This window comes from Haemaphysalis longicornis, unplaced genomic scaffold (genome assembly GCF_048455015.1).
Source record: "Haemaphysalis longicornis isolate Haplotype H1 unplaced genomic scaffold, Haemaphysalis longicornis Haplotype H1 scaffold_2, whole genome shotgun sequence".
Classification (NCBI taxonomy): domain Eukaryota; kingdom Metazoa; phylum Arthropoda; class Arachnida; order Ixodida; family Ixodidae; genus Haemaphysalis; species Haemaphysalis longicornis.
The window spans coordinates 256,987,196-257,008,240 of record NW_027526295.1 but is presented as its reverse complement, the minus strand read 5'-3'; the positions used below and the strand labels follow the sequence as shown (position 1 = coordinate 257,008,240).

Sequence of the window (21,045 nt, the reverse complement as noted above, 5' to 3'; positions counted from 1 at the left end):
TATGCATCCACAGTGTTACATGCAAGTTATTTTCGTTCTGGCGGGTAAATTTCTCAGAAAGAATTTCGCTTTGGTTCAGTTGATTGCGCCGTTTGTATATAGGTCTGCACCCTTGTTGATGTTATCGGAGGTCTCTTCTTTATAACAGGGAAAGCGAAAGCTATAGTTTAAATGTAACGTAGATTAAATTTCCTGCCCTGAAGATTAGAAAACAAAGGCCCCCTAGCCATAAGAACTCAAGCGCCTCTGGTTCGACCGTAGGCCGTGCAAGAAAAGCTACAGATTTTATCACACTCAAAATATATATCAACTTTATTTTTATGCGATTCTCGTTTGTCTGTTTGTTTGATTGTTTGTTTGTTTAAAATATATATCAGCTTCATTTTTACATTTTTATTTGATTCTTGTTTGCCTGTCTGTTTGTATGTTTGTTTGTTTGTTTTATTGGTGTCATCGTTTGACACACAGCTATGTTTATGTTCTCGCTTTTATTGGAACTCGAACGTCAAAAATGCCCCACATTTCAGGAAACCGCTCACCAATCTAAATAAATACACCCTGGAAATTTTTTTATCACCAACACACAGTATTTAATACGCAATGTTATTACCTGCGGCAAAATACCAAAACCCCTTCCTATTTACAGCAAACTATATTATCAAAATTTGCCCGATAACTTTTGATCACGCCCAAACAATTTTCGTTCTCACAACCTAGAGTATATCCTGATGTAGACGGGGAATCTGATTCAATGGATCCGCTAAATGTTGGTTATGACCGGTTTTTTTTTTTCTTTCATTTACGTCTGGAAGACCTGGGCGGGACCAGCTTCCCAAGCAAATACCACGGTTGAAACGTTGTTCACTCGCGATCCGCGTGCTTCAACTCCACGGACAGGCACCGCCTGAGTGCACGTGTGCATAGAGGGGAAGCGTCCTGCTCTCCGATCGGGGACTTGTGTGTGCACACTCTACTCCCGCCGTCCCACGGGGCGCTCGCAGGCATCCCGTGCCCAGATTTCCCGGCCGGTCGGCATAAAGTGGACCCCATAAGGCGAGAACGAAGCGATGAATATAGAACCCTGTTCCCGGATATCGCCTCCCATCTTTCTATGTTTGCCCGCCACCCGGGGGAACGGGCGAATGATTTTGGCCGAGTTCTGACTCCACGGTGAAGCAGACGTATATCCTTTTTTCTCCATAAATTCTGGGTGACAGCACTGGCCCGTAAGATCCGGCAAAGCGTCAGTGAACGTTCTATTAGGCGCGTCCCAAAGCTCGCGAACGGCCGGTTTTGAATTAGTGCGTAGGAGAAAATAACAAAGAATTGGCACAGTTAATTCGGAATGTCGCACGCTTCTCGCGCTCAATCTACCTTACTGTTCATCATCATCATCACCAGCCTATTTACGCAGACTGCATGGCAAAGACCTCTCCAATTAATCTCCAATTACCCCGGTCATGTGCTAACTGCGACCAATTTATCCCCGCGAAATTCTTGATCTCATCTGTCAATCTAACTTTCGGCCGCCCCCTGCCGTGCTTACCTTCTCTAGGGATCCACTCTGTTACCCTTAATGACTAACGGTTATCTTGCCTTCGCATTACATGCCCTGCCCGCGTCCATTTCTTCTTCTTAATTTCTACTAATATGTCCTTAACACGCGTGTGTTCCCTTACCCACTCCGCTCTCTTCTTCTTGTCCCTTAATGTTATACCCCTGTCAAACGTGCCTATTTAAGTGCACTTACACGGAGTGCACTTGGATAAAATGTCATTCGGGAGCAGCTAAACGGCAAACGCGAATGACACTTTACAAGGAACGCACTTTAAGCTGAGTGTGGTCCCCAAACACACTTTACCGGGGCCAGCTCGCCGAGTGAGTAATCTCGTGAACAGAAGTCCGAAAATCGGAAAAATTAACGTAAAACCGCGAGCGTTTAGATGATAATAAGTAACGTTAAAAGTTAATTATAGATATATTGCTCATTTACTTTTACAAAAATTGAAGCAGCGACGAAAAATAAGAAAATAACCTCTCTCTTAACAACGTGCCAGCGCCGCCTGGTGGGTGTTTTGCTCCATGGCAGCCGTTCTCTGCGGCGTTCTCGTAGGTGGTTTCTTGTGGCACTGTGATTGTGTTCGTGTTTCAGCCTATTTCCGTTGTATTCAACGCTTTCAGATAATTTCCCCCGAACAATAATGCAGCTGTCATGCACTGCGCAGTGAATAACAGTGAAGATAAAAGCGCAGGTGTTCAGTCGCCGTCCCGACTCTGTTTTTGTGGTCTTGTGCGATGCGCCGATTGCGATTTTAAACAATTCAAACACAACGAATTGTTTACAATATTCCTCACGTGATAAAGAGGGGGGATTTCAAGTAATTTTGCGTAATATTTACGCCGGCTATCGTCACTGACATCACGGCCAAGGGCACTTTATTTCGTCGTTTAGCAGCGCGCAGCCTAAGTGTCACTTGGGAAGCCCGAGTGCACTCGGCGGAAGTGCACTTACATAGGCACGTTTGACAGGGGTATTACACCTATCATCTTCCGTTCTATTGCTCGCTGAGTCGTCCTCAATTTAAGTTGAACCCTCTTAGTGAGCCTCCAAGTTTCTGCCCCGTTGGTGAGTCCGGTAAGATGCAGCTGTCAGCTGCATCTTGCTTTACTGTTTAGACTGCGTATAGATAATGGGGCACGTAAGTATCTGATCGGTGCTGTGTCCTGCGAGGTTGACCATCGTTTGACCGCAGAATCGCAACTATGCATTTAGCGAGTCACAGTGGCAGTCACGCCGCTCTTCTCTGACGACATTCCTCTTCCCCTCATGAGTGGAGGAACCCCAATTTCTCCCTTTTTTTAGGGACACAATGCTGTGTCAACCACTCTTCACTAGTGCCAGGAGGATGGACGGATGGCAGATGAGAACACTTCAATTTTTTTTTATTTTTGCCTCTTCCGCCTCCTTTGCCCAGAGCGATCTTGAATGATCGCGGCGAAAGATACATTAGCAGATTCGCTGAAAAAATTAAGCTTGGACAGCATATGTGACACCGTATTTCCTTGTGATGAGGTTTTTGTATTGGACCAGATCCAGTGAACACAAGGACAGGCGGAAAGAAGAGCAGAGTTGGGGTGGTCGACACGTACCCGCCGCATCTGCTGCAGTCTCCCGAACGAGCACGGCTGAATGCGCCCATGCGCCCACACCCTCTCGCCTCGCAGACAGCTCTTGAATCCCCTCCTACACTGGACTCAAACACGCTTGCGTAATGTACGGGGGCTGTCAGACACGATCGATGAAGGCGCTTTAGATTCTTCAAGCATGCAGTTTCTTGCATAAACTTCCCGCGAAAGTATGGGCGAGAAAGGGCTGTCATACCAACCCTACTTGTGCGTTTTGCAGCTTACGTGCACTTCTTTAGACTCCTGGCTGCCGCCTAAAAGGAGGAAGAGGACCGAGGAGGATCTACAACCCCTTCCTTTTCCCACCGGGCACAAAATAAAGCTGTTCTCTCTCTCTCTCTCTCTCTCTCTCTCTCTCTCTCTCTCTCTCTCTCTCTCTCTCTCTCTCTCTCTCTCTCTCTCTCTCTCTCTCTAGTTGGCACGTCCGCTAACAGGCCGAACAAGTTGCCTTTCTTTTTGGATGGTTTTTTTCGTGCGTATTTCAAGACGAAATGGCCAAGTAAACGTTCTTGGCTGCTCGTTCGTGGGCGTGCGTGCGTGCGTGCATGCGTGTGCGTATGTGTATGCGTGTGTGTGCGTGCATGCCTGTGTGTGCGTGTGTGCGCGCGCCCATAAGCCTGAAAAACCCGTGAAACATCAGTCGAAATCAGAGAGAGAGATGGTGGACGTGTAGCCTGACGAGCCGTCTCAAACTCGTGCGAGTGTGTCTCTCGATCAACCCCGCATTTTGATTGATTGATTGATTGATTGATTGATTGATTGATTGATTGATTGATTGATTGATTGATTGATTGATTGATTGATTGATTGATTGATTGATTACAGGGTTTGACGCGCCGACGCTACACAGGCGATGAGGCGCGCCGTAGTGGAGGGCTCTGGATTACTTTTGACCACCTGGGAATCTTTAACGTAACGTGCGCCGAAATCTCGAACAAACGGGCGTTTTTGCTTTTCGCCTCCATCAGAAAGGCGACCGCCGCTACCGGGAATCTAATCCGCGTCCTTGGGCTAAGCAGCAGAACGCCATAGCCACTGCGCTACCGCGGCGGGTCAACTCCGCATTTTCAATTGCCTATACAAAGCCGCTCACATTTTACTGTTCCATACCGGATCCCATCCTGCACTCCGTATGGTTTTTTTTTTTAGTGCTACGGCCATTTTCAGATTTGCCCCACAAAAGTAGCAAATTCCGCCTCTTCGTGTGCGGGATATCGGTATCTGCAAACAGGAGCTGAAAAAGGCGCCATAGGAAAAAAAAAAAAAAAAAGCGTTTCCTCGAACGATTTTACTTGGGCACGCATTTTAGCAAAGCAAAAAGATAAAGAAATTCGGCCGCTTTAGAGATAAAAGGAAGGGGACATAAGCAGGACACATTGACGGGCGCAGAATCAGTGTTGCAAGCTGCTGAAATCCTAGGAGATGTTTGCGATAATACTCAGAGCACTGCCTCGACGTGGAAAACTGCGTGCGCGTTTCAGTCGCTAGTTGTGTCAGACGGGGAAGCCTGCGTGCAATCGATGCAATGCGGCAAACGCTGCCGCAAACGCACGGGTGCCTCGAACGGTCTCGCTTTTCTCCGTTAACGACAGCTGCAAAAGGAAGGAACGTGGACTGTTAGCTATGCATAGCTATTTGAACCATAAATTTATATTTAACATGTATGTGTGTGAGCGTTCGCGCGCGTGCGTGCGTGCGTGTGGTAGTGGGAACCTTCTATCGTACGCGATTGTGTAGCCCCGCCGTCTTGTCGTCGTGGTAAAGAATATGGTCGGTCTGAAGCAAATGCGAGTTTAATCCATCCGAAAGGGGTGCCCTCCACCCGAGAATTTCGAGTCGCTTCAGTTCCGGAGCTGTCTCCATTAAAAAATCGTTTGGGCGCTGTTAAAAATGTAATAATGTTCCTCCGTAGGTTCATCTAGAGTGCTGCTTCGTAACAGCATTTTCGGAGGGCTAATTTTGGCGGCACTAAAACCCATATAAAGACGTGATTACACACGGCTGCTCCGTTCAACTGCTGGCGGGGGAAGTGCTTCTCTTTTTATGCAGCGCGTCACAACCCTGCACGTGGTGGAGGTGGAGATCCAAAATTCTTCGTTTTGCCTCCACAGTTTAGAAAACAAAATCGCCCCATTGTGAGCATAGGTCGGCAGAACAGAAAGAACTCACTCAAACTCAATCGCAATTTTTTTTCCTTCACGCTGTACTCACCAAAGCTCAGAATCAAAAAGCTCGTCTGTACTCAAAATCGCTACTACTCACTCATCACATACTCATTTGTAATCGTACTCGTCTGTACTCATGAGTACTCGTACACAATATGTACTCACACATACTCAGTCATCTGTACTCACTTCTACTCATACTCAATCTGTAATCACTCGTACTCAACTAATCTGTGCTCACTTGTACTCATACTCAATCTGCACTGGCACTCGTACTCAATCTGTACTCATGTTTACAAAATCTTCACTCACATTTACTTGTATTCAAAAGTGTTTCTACTCATGTGTCCTCGCAATCAACCATTTGGTTTCGCGCGCTAAAATCGTTCTATTCATCTGTAATTTGAACTGAGCAAGACCAGTGAAGCCACCATGCCAGCCCTGGTATTCACTATGGCAACCCCGTGGCGAGCTAGAGCCGTAAGCCGTGGCAGAGGGAATGGCAGGGACGGCTCTTTTCCCTCCTCATTTTACCCTCCTTGAAAGGAGTGCTGCGTAACCGCGAAATGCGTGAAACTCGTGCACGCACGTCACGATTTGAGTACGTGACCAAACTCACAAGTTTTTCTCGCGAGTACTGTATTCATGAGTACAGTGCTCGTGAGTACTATTCGCGAGTGCATGTAATCGCGAGTACAGTACTCATGAGTACAAATGCGTGCAATCATGAGTGAGTACGTGTGAGTCATGGTCAGTGTCACCCGGGAGCTATTCTCGGCGCTCCTTCTTCAGTGGTTCACAAAAACGGTTGGGAACAGCGTGCAATGACTATGAATTCGGGAAGAACGTTTCGCACTAAAACCTAAAACTTAGGTGGAACCTAGCCCTTGGGAGGCGGAACCTATCCCTTGGGAGATGCTTATTTACGTACAATTAGCATTGCATCAATGGTGGTGGTAAATGTGATGGGTGGCGTTCCCCCTACTTGACCACTAGTGGTAGCCACCGCTCTACTTTAAATGGAAAAGTAAGGGTAATGGAAAAACTGATGCCACCCGAGAGTTATTACGCATGCGCATTTGGCACATTGCGGAATCTTGATGCACGCTGCACTTGGGGATGCATTGGATTGATGTAGGGGGGTCTGCGATATCAGTGTGATTCCGATTGTGCGACAGCTTTGGGTAGACGAACTCTGTGTTGACGAATCGTGAAGTGGCAGCAGTAGGGCAAGAATGGTAATCGCATTTATAAAGATCTACACACACATGCATACTTACAAACGCATACATACATACATACAAACGTACTACGTAAATACACACAAACGTAAATATTACATACATAGATACATACATACATGCATGCATGCATACATACATACATACATACATACATACATACATACATACATGCATGCATGCATGCATGCAAGCATACATACATACATACATACATACATACATACATACATACATACATACATACATACATACATACATACATACATACATACATACATACATGCATGCATGCATGCATACATACATACATACATACATACATACATACATACATACATACATACATACATACATACATACATACATACATGCGTAAATACATACATACATACATACATACATACATACATACATACATACATACATACATACATACATACATACATACATACATACATACATACATACATACATACATACATTCTTACGTAAATACATACATACCGCCAACAGGTCACCACTTCCCCTGCGCGTTTATGGTACTTGGTGCTGTACCTTAATTGGGAGGCTTCCCACTGCGCCAGAACATTGTTGCCAAGCCAAGCTCTTTCTTCATTTCATTTCATTTATTGCATCCTTAAAGGCCCGAGGTCATTACATAAAGCCGACCTTGATACATCCGCGTCGCGAATCTTCAATGTGAGGGCGCTGCCCGCACATATCGCACTGTCACCGTGGCCCAATTCGCTGCTTCACCGTCTGCGTCACACAGCTCGGCGGTTTACGGGCATGTATGTGTGGACACACGCACGCACGCACGCGCTTGCCGCTTGACTGTGGTCTTCTTGGTGGTCATTTTTTTTGCTTCATCCGGTGCTGCGTTTTTACACAAATAAATATGATGTAACGACTTGCATTCGCATTGTAATAATTTTGTTTATCGGTGCGTTTTGCTACCGCTTACATCCCTCTAGATAGAGAATATCGCGTACGACCGTGTTAAATCTCCCGGAACCAATACCCGCGCGTATGTCACCCTCTGCTCCAGATAATAACACTACTGCGTATGGGAAACTGAGAAGACAAAAAGCGACGGAAAAATCCGTGCCTTATTGTTTTCAAAGCGGAAGCAGCAGCTTTCAGCGCACGCATATGCTCCATGGAATCTCTAAATGATCCAATCCTTCATGCGAAAACACACCTTCTTTTCTTTTTATGGTTTTAGCTGCTGAAGCTTAGGGTCGATGCAGTAACGTCAACCCGCCCGCAGTGGTGATAACCCTGTCGTCGTCGGAGGAGGCAATCATTCGGAGAACTAAGGCTGGCGGAACTTTCGGATCGAGAAAACTCGGGAAAAAAAAAACGCCGGAGAAGCCGCCTTGATTTCCGACAAGGGGGAAACTATGGCGAGGACGTACGGTCTTGCTCGAAATGAAGAACGTAACATCCTCAGATCTCCTCAGACACGTCTCGTCGGCCTGAATCGTAGAGAACCCGTTATTTCCTTTACTTTGTACGCGTGCACTGCTGCTCTCTTTTTCGGATTATTTTTCTTTGTCTTAAGAGGTCACGAAGAGACCTGAAAATCACTTCTCCATTCATTTAGTTTGCTGTTATGCGGTTTGTTTGTTTTTGCCCACACGTGTACACGTGGTGGCAAAAACAAAAACGACACACACACGGATTATATATATATATATATATATATATATATATATATATATATATATATATATATATTTACTTAAGCAGTAGAAGAAACTTCTCGAGGAGCCAGAAGAAATATTTGAGAAAATGGTTGACTCACGATTAAAAACAACAACAGTGGTTTACTGACGTTTCGGCTGGAGGACCAGTCTTCATCTGAGTAATATGCAACCTAGAGGCATGCACGCTTGTGTAGGAGCAGAAGGTGCGTTACAGTGCACCCTTATTAAGAACATTGGCGGGTTGGGGCGAGGAAACAGGGAAAGGGAGGGCATTTTCTTGTGCGTACAAGCTTTCGTGACATTGTGCTCCTCACCATCTCTCCACAGCAAAAAAAAAAAGAACAGGAGATGGGGTACCGCGGGCGACAAACTCTTTTCTAAAAATCAAAGCAAAAACCAACTTCATCTTAATGAAAAAAGACAGGGTGGGAAGCTGGTGAAATCCTCCAGGCAAAACGTCAATAAACCGCTGTTTTTGTTTCGTGAGTCATCGGGAGTCAAGCATTTTCTCATATATATATATATATATATACATATATATATATATATATATATATATCCGCGGACGATCCGGGACTGATAATCGAGGAGGCCCGTTGTTCATTGTGCTCATTGTTCCCCGTTGTTGGTTGTTCGCATTCGTTGTTCCCTGCGGTTGAGGAATCGCGTCCTGTTTAGGAACTTATTTTCCTTCGGCGGGACGCGTGCGTTTGTTGGCCCTGGACGTTGTTCCGTTCTTTTTGGGACGCAAGAAGAAGAATGGGAACAATTGGACTGCAAATTATGAAAAAGACAAAAAAAAAGTGACGATTTCACAATGACGTTGACCTCATTTTGTGCTACCTCCACGTGAAATATGGGCACAGCATTAAATGAAGATACAAAAAATAAGGCCAGGCTGTTGGACGAATGTAAAAAAACAACAATAAAACAAGTGCAGTTGTTCTCCCGGCGGCCCTGTATATTTTTGTTTCTACATTGACGTAGTTTGAGTGAGGCTGTATTGCTCCGTCCTTGGTTTTTGCTTATTTCCTTGTTTTAACCGCGTCCTGCCCCTACGTGTCACGTTAAGCAGCGTGCGCGAAATATGACGCCTTCGTGCTCCGTCGCCCTACACGCACGCCAGGCTTGTCAGCTCCTCTCGTATTGTTTTCATCCCTTTCTGAGGACACCGTGAAACGTGTGCACAGGGCGGCGCGGCTGTAACGAATGACGTTGACTTCGTGGACGCAGCGCGTTGTCTGAAGGGCGGCCGTTGTCGCTAGCCCAAACTTTCCAGTCACGTGCGGCTATTTCTGCCCTTTGGACATGTTGCGGACTACGCCTGCCCTGCCTCTGTTAGATGCGAAGGTGGGGTGGTGGGTTGATGAACAGGCTTAGTTGCGATTGCGTCTGAAAATAAGGTCTCCTCCCGCCGGCGATCCCGTCCACAACAGTTATTTATTCTAAAATTGCAAAAAACCTAATCCCGGCTGCCGTATTTGGGGATCCCATGATAGGTTCACGTGCCTGACGGAGCGCACGCTGGTCTGTAACAGCGGCAATATATACATATAAGAGCGAAGAAACTTGACAGGCCACAAATTATGCTGTCAAGATCTCTAAAGAAAACCGCATTGCCTTGCGCACTGTGTAAACAAGGAACGAGTCGGGGTGCCAATGCCAATGAGAAGATATATATATATATATATGCCACGCCACCGCGTGTAGGCATCGACGACCACTTGCAGTGACATGTGTATAGATTATGAGCAATTTTCCGTGTTTCATCCTCGTCGTAACATTATCATGCTCATCAGCATTATCCCAACCTCTTCCCTCATAAAACGTCATCATTCTTCTGGGATCGGTGTTGGGAAACTGATTGCACCGCCGAATAAACGCCCTCGTTCACCCGTTACTCAAGGGCATTACAATGTATAAATTTAGGGCAAAATGGAAACTCGCAAAGAACGCACAGAAGGAGACGAGTGAAAAGTCGGACACGCGTGAAAAACAGTAACAACGACGTTTATTTACGATCGTTTTGGCGAGAGGACCTGCCTTCATCATGGGGCAGTTTCTACCAAAAATCTTGTAAACTTTTTATCAAAATGGATATTGAATGACATTGCCTTTCATCGAGTAAGACGGAACCTGTCCTTACTATTTCATCTTCCTTACTGCTCGTCCGCGTGAAAAAGATGAACTCGGCAGTCTAGAGAGGGAGAAAAACCAAAAATAACCATTGGCAACGGTGCGTGAAATGTGTGCTCAATCACGGTCAAATCAGATCACGGCCACTTTTTTCAGCTCCTTGCTTTTATTTTGCTCCACCTATCTCGCTTCTCCGGGCTGGGGCATAAAAGCTTTGCGCAACCTTTCTCCCACTGGTCTTAACTGCGGTACACCGTCTGCGCCACTGCCGAAGAGAGATTTGCGGTAAATTATTTGGGTCACGTTGTACGGCGTGGGCGGCGGGGAGGTTAGGCCAGTTCGGTCTGCGTCGCCTTAAATCAAGTTGGCTCAGATCGAGCAAGCTCTCGTAGCGTGATCCTTTCTCGTCACGTAAGATTCGCGTCCTAACTACATTGAAGCCCAGTGTTCCGAAAAAGGTCCTGCTATAAATGTCTAGCCGCGAAACAGATTTTACGCACGTGGTCTGTGCTCCGTGCTTGTGCTGTAGAGGGCGCCAAGCGAAGTCCGTACGGGATGTATAAAGCGTACTCGGCATAGTGCACAATTGGTAGCTTTGAGCCTATGCCGTCTTCGCAACGATTAGCCTCTTGTAGCCCGACGTTGCAAACTTGTAAGCTTTGCTATTGTCATTTCTGGGCATCACGTGGTTTTCCTTTCCGCAAGCGGCCGCTATAAACCTTCTCATCTGTTAATACTTGATCAATCAGAACACGCGATGGGCTGTCTTGCGCATGCGCAGTTACATCACCCTGTTGACTGCGCCAACTATAGCGCCGCTTACATTGCCCACTGCTAAAATGGCAGCTCCCGGGACAAGGAAGTTAAAAAGGTCCATACAAAAGCCTACAGGCTCTCAAAATAAAGCATTCAGCATCACGGAGATCTGCTCGCTGTTGCTATCGTCCGGCCACCCTTGTTCACTCCCCCCCCCCCCCCACCACCACCACCCCGAAGTAGGCGGTATACTAGTAGTTAGCCAAGGTATAGGAGGGGATTTTTTGACAGCAATAGCATACGCAGGATCAGCTTCCCCAATTTAGCCGTGTCCCACGTCCACTTCCCGTAACTTGCTCATCTTGTCTTGGCTATCTAATTGGCTGAAAATGACAAAAGCTTCTACACTCTTAGGCAAAAAGGACGAAAATAGGGACTAAAATACAGCCGTTAGTCTTCAGGGGCAACCGTTCATCTTCAAGGGGAGTATCTGAGGCAGAGTATGTGCCGTGTGCACAAAAGCGGACTAACTGTTCGTCCCCGCCGATCGCTAAGGAGTAACGGGAAGACGAAACGCATGCAGTTAGTCCCTTTGCTTCGTCGTTAATCCCCTCATGGCGGCGTCGTTGCCCTTTCGCGCATATGTCTGTGAAGAGTTTTAGATTTCCAAAACACATGTCATTGCAGTCAGCAGGTCCTTTAGATGGTGCCACATGAGAAAATATCGATGTTAATTATAAGAAAATCGCCTAGGGTTAATAGATCGCCGGGTAATGGGAACGAGCGGCAAAGCGCGATGACCAGACGCTTCTCGGTGAGGTTATATTGATACGCTGTGTTGCATACGACTCGTGCGCGGTAATAACGTTCAATGAAAGCTTTCAAGCGCGTTAACAGTAACACAAAAATTAGTGACAATAGCAAACGTGGATTCCTAAGCGTAATGAATATGTAAATGTTTAACAGACGACAAAAAACGTAGTAGTTGCTGATGATAACTGCAAAATAAAAATGCTCGCTACAGGTAACCGTCTCGAAGTTATCTTTTGCGCTCTGTACATAATTGCCTTGTGCACCAAAGCTATGACAATACTGCAACTGCTGTAAAACCCGCTTGCTGTTACCAGTCGCAATCGTCTAGCGACGCGAACTTGAAGAATTCAGGCTAAAGAAACACCGAATTTGGTTTCACCGATGCAGGAAAATATGGTCTGCTTCCTTATTCTAACACTCAAACAGACGACACCTTTCACACACGTTACATAGAGCACTTAAAATATGTATCGAACACTAAGAATACACCTAGTTTGCGCTATTTGTGCGGAAACAAATGAGTCGTCCGATCGCCCAGCTCCTACCTCAACTAGGCGACGACGAGTTCATGGTTATTTACGAGAAAAAACTGTTTGTGAGGCTGTACTTACAATCAAACTGAGCAATAGTACCTAAAGTTAGTAAAGCGCTAAGCTCAAAGCGCAAATCGCGGTCACGTTCGCTTGCACGAATAGAAATTCGGACTCGAGTTGCTATAGGTCTGCCGCGTTATGCACAGAACTAAACGCTGTACACTTGAATATTATCTACTGCCACTTCCACCCGGCGGCGTGGTCCAGCCGTAGCTCGTCTAGTTCATTGCGTCAATTTGCGGGCGTCGGTGGTTCGATCCCTGGTGGTGCTAGCGTTTTTTTTTCTTTTTTCTGCGACTCAGCAGTTCGTCCTTGGGGAGCATCGGAACGGACCATCCGGGTTGGGGACTAACCGTTCGTCCCCTCGCAGTTAGTCCCCAAAGGGACTAATGATTGTTGCAGAAGCTGTTAGTCCCCCAAAGGACGAACTGTTAGTCCTTTTTGCCTAAGAGTGTACCTGTCCATAGTGCTAAAAAACACCGGCGCGCCAAGAGATTTGAATAAGTTACATGTCTGATCACTAGCAGCAAATATAGTGTACGCAAACGAAGCGTACTTATAATCTTGTTTGAAGTAAAACTCAATAAAAAAAACAGTCTTAGCGAAGCACACACACGAGCAAGTACCAAACTAAAGTTCGATCCATTGCCCACAGGGACAATGTGGGCAATGGATCGGGGTTTTTATCGGCGAAGTTGGTAATATATTTAAAAAACTTGCTAAGTGCAGTAGTGAATTACCATCTTTACTACCACTCATATCGTCAACGAAAGTGCTGAACCGCTCGTAAGAGAAATCTAGGCAGCATAGTAATGACAATATGTTTGAAAAAAAAAAATTGGCCGCGTATCTGCTCATTTCGTTGCAAATGTCGACAAAAGACGATAGTCTTAATCGACTGTTGCCAAGTAAATGCCTCCTTTCGCCTTCCCGCTCACCTCTCATTTTGTTCCTCTTGCGTCGCACTTCTCCCAAGGTAAAGACGCCAAAGGTTTGCTTAAATCATTTTAAATTTACCGTGTTCCACTGCTCCAGACCGGGTGTCTCGATGCCAACGCTGCCGTACGGCGAAGACGCGCGTGAATCGAGACGCCCTACTTCAACGTTTATAGAACCGCGTTTCCCTACTCCACGTGCGTTGCAAGAACGTGGAACCTATCTAGTGGAACCTTTTGTAACTGTTGCCGGTTGATTTCTTAAAATGGTGCCAGAAGATGGCGCGGGCGACAGCAGGCGACGGTGGAGTTAATTTTTTTTCTGCAGTGAATTTCGCAAAAATCAAGCATGTATGATTTTTTTTATAAAGGAACACTGCAAATATTACTTCTATATTAATCTGTTGTCTTATATTTGTGTAATGTCTTGTTCTTCTTCAACAATGTTGACAAGTATGAACATTACACCGGGCTTATATGGGTAGATTTAGCTGTGACTATATAAGACTATTGCGCAGGAATTGTTTTACTTTGGCCGGGTGGCTGAATCGAGTCACAGACAGACAGACAGACAGACAGACAGACAGACAGACAGACAGACAGACAGACCAAAATTTCTGGGTTTAAGTAGCCCAAGAAAGATTATCGTCTTTAAAATAACGAAGACAACTGAGCGCTTATGACGTAAGTGGTTGCGAAAGCAAAAGAATGCTTGCCTTGTCGCCGTGCCGCAAGCGCGCTGAAAAGAACTGTTGTCGATGCGGCGCGAGATGATAACGGCGGCCCCTGCGTGCTCGGCGCACACGAACGCCCGCTCTCCGTCTGTGTCAGCGTCACATTTGCCGACATAGCTTTGCACGTGTGGTGCAGTAATTCGAGCAAATAACGATGGACATCAGGGTCACGCACAAAGCCATTTTCAGTGCTGCCCGCTTGAGAGATTTCTACAAGCACTAAGGGCCCTGCGAAAAAAAAAAAAAAATCGGGCTGCCAACAGCGTTGTGCGAGGGCAACTGGCCTATAGAATGATTGGAGCTGCCTAACTTAATTTTTGTGAATATTAGAATTCTACAAGTAATTATCCCAACCCACACAATGCTTGCAGTAATACATATCATTGGATACGAAGTCTGGTGGTATATTTATTGCTTGCTACAAGCACCATATCCGCGAAGTGACTCAGCCATGACTGCGTCAAACAAAGACGCGCCAGATTATTGTTCAATTTCCGAGCCGCTACTCCACGAACGCGCAAAAATTCAGTGCCATCAAAAATCAGGCGCCATGCTTTTATTTTTTATCTCCATTTCTGTGCTCTGTTGTTTTCAAGAAAGCGTGATGAACTCAACAGTATGCCTTCCGAGAGCGTGCACGCGTTTCCCACGCAAGCACTGGCCGCATCTGCAAGCAATTGCACGCCGCATTGCTCTTAGCACGACCAACATTCTCAGCTGCGGCGGCGGTAGTACTTGCAGTGCTTGCAGCGCCCTTGCGACATGGCGCCAAGGCAAGCATGCGAGCGAGGAGATGGCCACATATCGCAGTGGGAGCCGCAGCTTCGCTCCCGACATCTTTACTGCGCATGTCCGTGTCTTTTCCAGATCCGCTGTAAGCACCTGTATCTTTGGCCGTGCTTTCCGCGGTTCGTATTTGATTTGTCATTGACTGTACATATGTCTAACACACAGTTAAAATTCGAAGACCACAAGGCACTTGTCAGTCTCGCATTCCGAAGGTGGCGGGTTTGAATCCCACCAGGACCTACTTTACCAAACTGTATTTTCAACTCCATTTCCCCGTTTTTTATTCCTTCAGCAGTCGGCCATTTTGTGTGTCGCGGACATCTCATTTTCGACCTACGGCATCAAATAATGCTTCTGCATTAAAAAAAGAATGTCCAGCGCGGGTCATCATTACGGCATGTTGGTTTATTGTTATTGTCATATATTCAGACCAGCAGAACCAGCTGTATCTACCGTCAAAACTCGATTTAACAAAGTTGGGGGGAGTCGAGAATTATTACGTTAAATCGGGAACTTCGGTAAATCGAGTTAGACATTTCTTGGTCACTTAATTCGTTACATTCGACTATATACTGTAGTGGTATTCGGCACGCTTATGCGGCGTCGTATTTGCAAGGAGTAAATGCTCTGAAAATAAAATTGTCGTAGGGCGTATGAAAAGAGACCACTAAAATTGTTACCTGAACAAGAACAGCCCTCGGGGGAGTACATATTTATTTCCCGCAGAAGAAGTCGGTGATCTTTGCTTGCACGCGCTTCGTAAGCAACGAACTCATAAATGTCTCTTAAGTTTGTAGTGCGTCTATCCTCGTGCGTTACGTCAAACATCCGCAGCAGATCAAAGGCATCCATCTCTTGACCCCATGTCGGCGCGGAAGCTTCGATATCTTCAGCGTCTCCGCCAGCGTCTTCAGCCGCCACTTCATCCCCGTTTGCTACAAGCAGCAAGATATCTCCTTCATCCAAAACTTCTGTAGTGACTGCGTTTGCGTCGGCGCTCACGTAGTCGGAGAAGCTTATCTTGACCGGCACTTCATCCATTGAACGGAGGTGCTCCCAGGCATCTTCATGCTGGTGCACGGGATAAAAGTGCCCCGCGATGTTATCTTTGGCGCGCGATGAATCAATTTTGAGGCGTTCTCTACAAAATACACCGAATTTAACACTTTTTGCGCAGCATTTTTGAGAAAATGTTCTTCAAACCGGGAGAAATCGTGGTATTGGTTTCATTATTTCGAGTTAGCCAAGCATTGGGCTCTATGGGAGTCTGAGCGGAGATCGGGACACCTTCGTTAAATCAGAACGTTCGTTGAATCGGGTTCCGTTAAATTGGTTTTGACTGTATTCAACGGACGTTGAAAATTTGTTTGGTCCGCTTTATAAGGCGGCGACCATCCGGCGCGCCGATCACCGTTGTGGGCATCAACCTATCTTCTTGCCCCACTCGACGAGGGCATACTTCCGATCGAAGGGCGCCAACCCGCTCTTCTCGATGGCCCGTTTCCTGATTTCCCGGGGCATAGGGGTCACTCAGTGCGGACTACCTGGGAGACTTAACGAATTTTCGACCTGACACTCTTCCCCGTTTAGTGAGTCAGGAAGCGGAAGAGGACGCCCGTATGGTTTTGCTGCGATAAGCTGCGATCTTTAGCGCTTGGCAAAAGCTCCGGAAATAGAAGAAAGTGCGGCGAGCGCATTTACAAGGCTTTTATGTATAGGTTCGGATTGAGTTCCATGTTTATGGCCGCGCAAAGTTTCGCTTCCCTGAGAATTGCAAGAGAAGTGCGAGTACAGGTTTGTACTACGTCCACGCCAACTTTGGGCAACCTCTCATCCCGCTACGATGAAAATAAACCAGGTATCCTGTTCACGGGAACAAAGTGAATGAAGACCGAGGTTGTCCGGGTCCGTGTTCGCAGTGGTGACGAAAGCGTTGGTAGAAGTGAACAGCGGGAGCGCGGCTCGCCGCAAAAAGCGGGATTCGCATAAATCACCGCTTCTTTCAGTCCTTTTGACCCGGGCTGTCGGAAGTGCTGCTAATGACAGCCACCATTATTCTCAACTGCGGGCTAGGATTTCCGAGCAGCCTTTGCGCAGTTTGAGAACCTCGCCGGTGGATTGTTCTTTCTTTCTTTCTTTATCTCTCTGTCTCTCTTGCTATCCTGTTATTTTTTTTTTACCCACGAGAACCTTTTCAAAAGCGGCAGCAAAGTCGTTTTGTAGCGACCTGCTTAGTTGAAACCACTCAACTACAAGATTTGCGGCAGATTTGTGCGCAGTACCGGGACAGTGCGAACAGATGTACTTTTGGGCGCACATCTGCGCCTCCTTTTCTTTCGCATTTTTATGCTTTGTTATTATTATTTTTTACTTCTTCTACGTCGTTTACGTGGTAATGCGTGCAGCAGTCGTTCATGAAGTCGTACAAAATTCTTCGCTATTTCTCGACAAGCGAACTTGATTTTGTTTTTATGTTTGAAGAGTGCGCGTCCGAGAGAATTTTACACGTTTTGGAATATGGGTGTAAACTAACTTCCTGGTGAAGACTCCAATTTTTTGTTAAGGGACTTTGTACTATTGACCTGGGAATAAAAAAAAACAATATGGGACGTTATTTTCTGTAGTATCGAGAATGACAACCACCGAGTCTTGCGAGCATTACCCTGATCACGCCGGTCGCTCCGTATCGCCACGTTAGTGAGGTCATCTGCTGATTATCGACAAGGCGGTCGTAATGACGGCTACGAAGAGCGCGGTAAATTGCACTTTTTTGTACAGAAAATGTTTCCCGGAGACAGCTGCGCATCATGTTCCAAAATACATTCACTCCTTCCTCGTATCGTGTAGCAGCAGCGTAACCGATATTCAAAAAAAAAAAAAGGAGGGGGGGGGGGGGGGGACGTGTCAGCATATGTACATTCTTCACTGCTTCTCGCACCTGGACGGCTAAGCGTTAGTCGTAAGTTAGATGGAGCAAGATTGTAGAGCGGAGGGACTTAGTGACGTTTCCGTAACAGGCGTGCGAACACACTTTTGTCTGGTCGAAGCCAGGCGCCACACCACATTCTGTGATAAAATGTGTCGCCAAAGTTTCCATTCAGTTTCCCACGCTTCATTACCTCCTTTTTTGCATTCACCCCTAGTGACATAAAGGCCGCCAAGGCTGGAAGGCGAAAGAGACGTAAAAGCGGAAAGCGAGTGAACTGGAAGCTGAAGCACTGTTGCACATGCAAACAGGTAGTCCTACGGGTCACGCATGAGTTCGGGGACATGGCGTGGCCAAGTTTGTCTTCCGTCGGTCAATCCCCTTTTCTGCCCCTTTCTGGAGTCGCCTAGTTTACATTCGACCTGAGCGGTGGCATCCTGGGTGAGCGTTCGTAACCTTCCGGGCACTTACGAGATTATACGGGATCGGGTAACCAGGGCTCCTCTCTCCCCTTCGTTTATTCGCTCACTGCCGGCCATCGTAAACATCTGAGGTCGTGCATCGCATACGGCTCCGTGGCTAGATCGATGGAAGGCGTTCGGAGTTATAAACTTTACGGCTCCTTTCCCTTTCCTTTACCGCGTACTCGCCCAAAGGGCCATATTCGTCGAAATGATTGAGAAGACACTAAAGGCTGAATAAATGTTGTCTTTTTAGTGAAATATCGCACCGTTGGTAGCTCTTCCGGCTTTCCTTAGATGACAAACGACGCCTTGCTTGTTTAGAAATGAATAATCAAAACCGACATTTTTCTCTCCAATTACCCTACATTTTTTTCGTGACCTAAATGAGCACGTCATTAAGCGCGCCATCTGTCGTCCAACTCCTAAGCCTGCGCCGAACCAGCCTGCCAGTGCTTCAGCAAGCATGCGCTGCTTCTTCGGGTTGAGGCCATTTCGAAAGGGATCGCTTTTTCACGGGAACCAGCCCTAGCAGTGATTTAGATTAGTCTATCGCTCGGTCAGCGTGTCTATGTGATGCAGTGAGGGTAATGAGCGAACAAAAACATGGAGGTGAGTAATATGCGATGCGGCGTGATAAGAAACGTGAAAGAAAGCGTGGAGCAGAAAACGAGATACGTTGTCGAATTTCCCACCTGTACCCGTTTGTTGCTACTATGCCGGGGACGGACGCGTGGGACGTAGTGCGTCAACACACGATAGCCCCAGTTTTACTTGATCTCGCGCCAGTGTAGTGAACGTAAACAATGGCTTGTGGTAGCAGTTCAGGAGTGGTGCGTGTGTGCGCACGTAAAAAATTGGGACGCAGCCGCGCTAAAAACTAAACTGACGCTGAGTGCAAGACAGATGCTATATAATTTAAACGCGCTTGGCGCAGTGCAGAGAAAAGCGCCCAGTTTTGTTTTTGAACAGTTTCTATCGCGTTTATTTTTTTAATGTTTTCTAACCACCATAGTCCAAATAAAATCTTAATTAATGCCGTGTGTACCTTCCTCACGATTTGCGTTCATTATTTTGTTTTATTTATCCGCTGCGCTGTTTTTTCCGTTAGTCGTTTTTGTTTTTCTCTTCCTATCTCTTCCTGCCTCGGTTTGGTTCACCGTATGTCCGTGTTACCTTCCAACTGCTTCATCTTTTTGCTCACGTCAGATAAGCGCGGGAGCTAATGTCGCTATAGGGAGCGGACTGTTGACGCACGCCAAATCCCCGGTGTCTTCATGCCTTTTTTTCTTCTCTCGCAGTGGCGAAAGTGGTGCTGGCAAGACGGTGGCGGCCAAGTACATCATGTCCTACATCGCCCAGGTGTCCGGTGGAGGTCCTAGAGTCCAGGTGAGAAAGACTCCGTGGTGGAGATTATTCGATTTTTCGCATTCTAGAAAGGTCTTAGGGCGTCCGCGCATGAGACGACACAGAATACATGCAATTGGCATGGTCGTGACTGCAATTCTTCGGCGTGGACGTTATCAGTCCAGCCATTTTAGTTTTACTGGCGCTACTGACTGCGTTAGGACGGTGATTTCGGCTGGCTGGTGCGTATTACGGAATAAAAACACCAGTTGCTAGTCAGCGCCGTGTGTCGTCTTCCCTCGTCCCATCTGTTAGCGCTGTTTTGAACTGAGATAGCGCTATTAAGCTTGTTCATAGCCGAATAACTGCGGACAGTTAGATAGCGAACGCGTTATGAACTGAGCCTCGGGGAAAGCGCTACTGATTTCCGTAGGTACAGCTGCTTCGGCACTTAACACAAGCTCGCTTTCTACCCGTTCTCGTTTCTTACTTAAGGTCTACTATATGTGCGCTCTGCGGTTATTATATTTCGACACCGAAATGTATAACCATTTAGGGGGTGACATTTAGGTAACCAGCCTATGAACTTCTCTCCACGTTTACGTTAAGCATTTCAGCATCCGATGCTTTCTCCAGAACAGCGTGCAATGTGCTGGAACAGTACTTCGCTTATCGTGCACTTCAGGACGCATTCTCCTTTCCCGCATGTTGTGTTCCGCTTTCGTCTTTGTCTTGGTTTGCAGTAGCACAGCATTGCCCTGAATTTGTAACAGATCTACATGTATAATGCCGTTTAACTCCGACCGTGCCCTTGAATTTTCTAAGCATGCCTGCAAAATAGGGCGATCGCTTAGCCTCTAACAATCGAACGATTGCCAATTAGGGTGTTACCAGACTCCCTCGTATCGAACTTTTTTGCGAATGACATTTAGAACCAGTTCGCGGTGTGCAGGGAACGGCCTATTTGTTGAGCAAACATTGGCCGCGTTGTGCAGGCGGGAGTGCTCCCCACCAATGTCCAGTTTTGCGAACTATCCCAGAACCTTGCGGGAAAGGCCGCATAACAAAACTGAAGATTTCATATCAGTTCAGCGTGTGCTTATCAATTATGTTTTACTTAGCTTGTACATGGTCTTTGTATTTCCATTTCCTTCTTTTTTTCATTTGTATTCTTCTACGGCGTTTTCTTCATTACCGTTCTATCTTCTGTTCTTACTTCCTCGTTTCTCTCACCTTACAGACGTTGTAATC

At 46.5% G+C, this 21,045-nt stretch overlaps 1 protein-coding gene across 1 annotated transcript in view; it reads left to right on the top strand.

Annotated features, from left to right (window-relative positions):
* Positions 1 to 21,045, top strand: part of LOC144170465 (unconventional myosin-Ie-like) — a 324,760-nt gene that overhangs the window by 207,473 nt on the left and 96,242 nt on the right. The window contains exon 5 of the mRNA XM_077700290.1: positions 19,749 to 19,836. Within this exon, the coding sequence (XP_077556416.1) occupies positions 19,749 to 19,836 (88 nt within the window). The remainder of the gene's footprint in view (positions 1 to 19,748; positions 19,837 to 21,045) is intronic.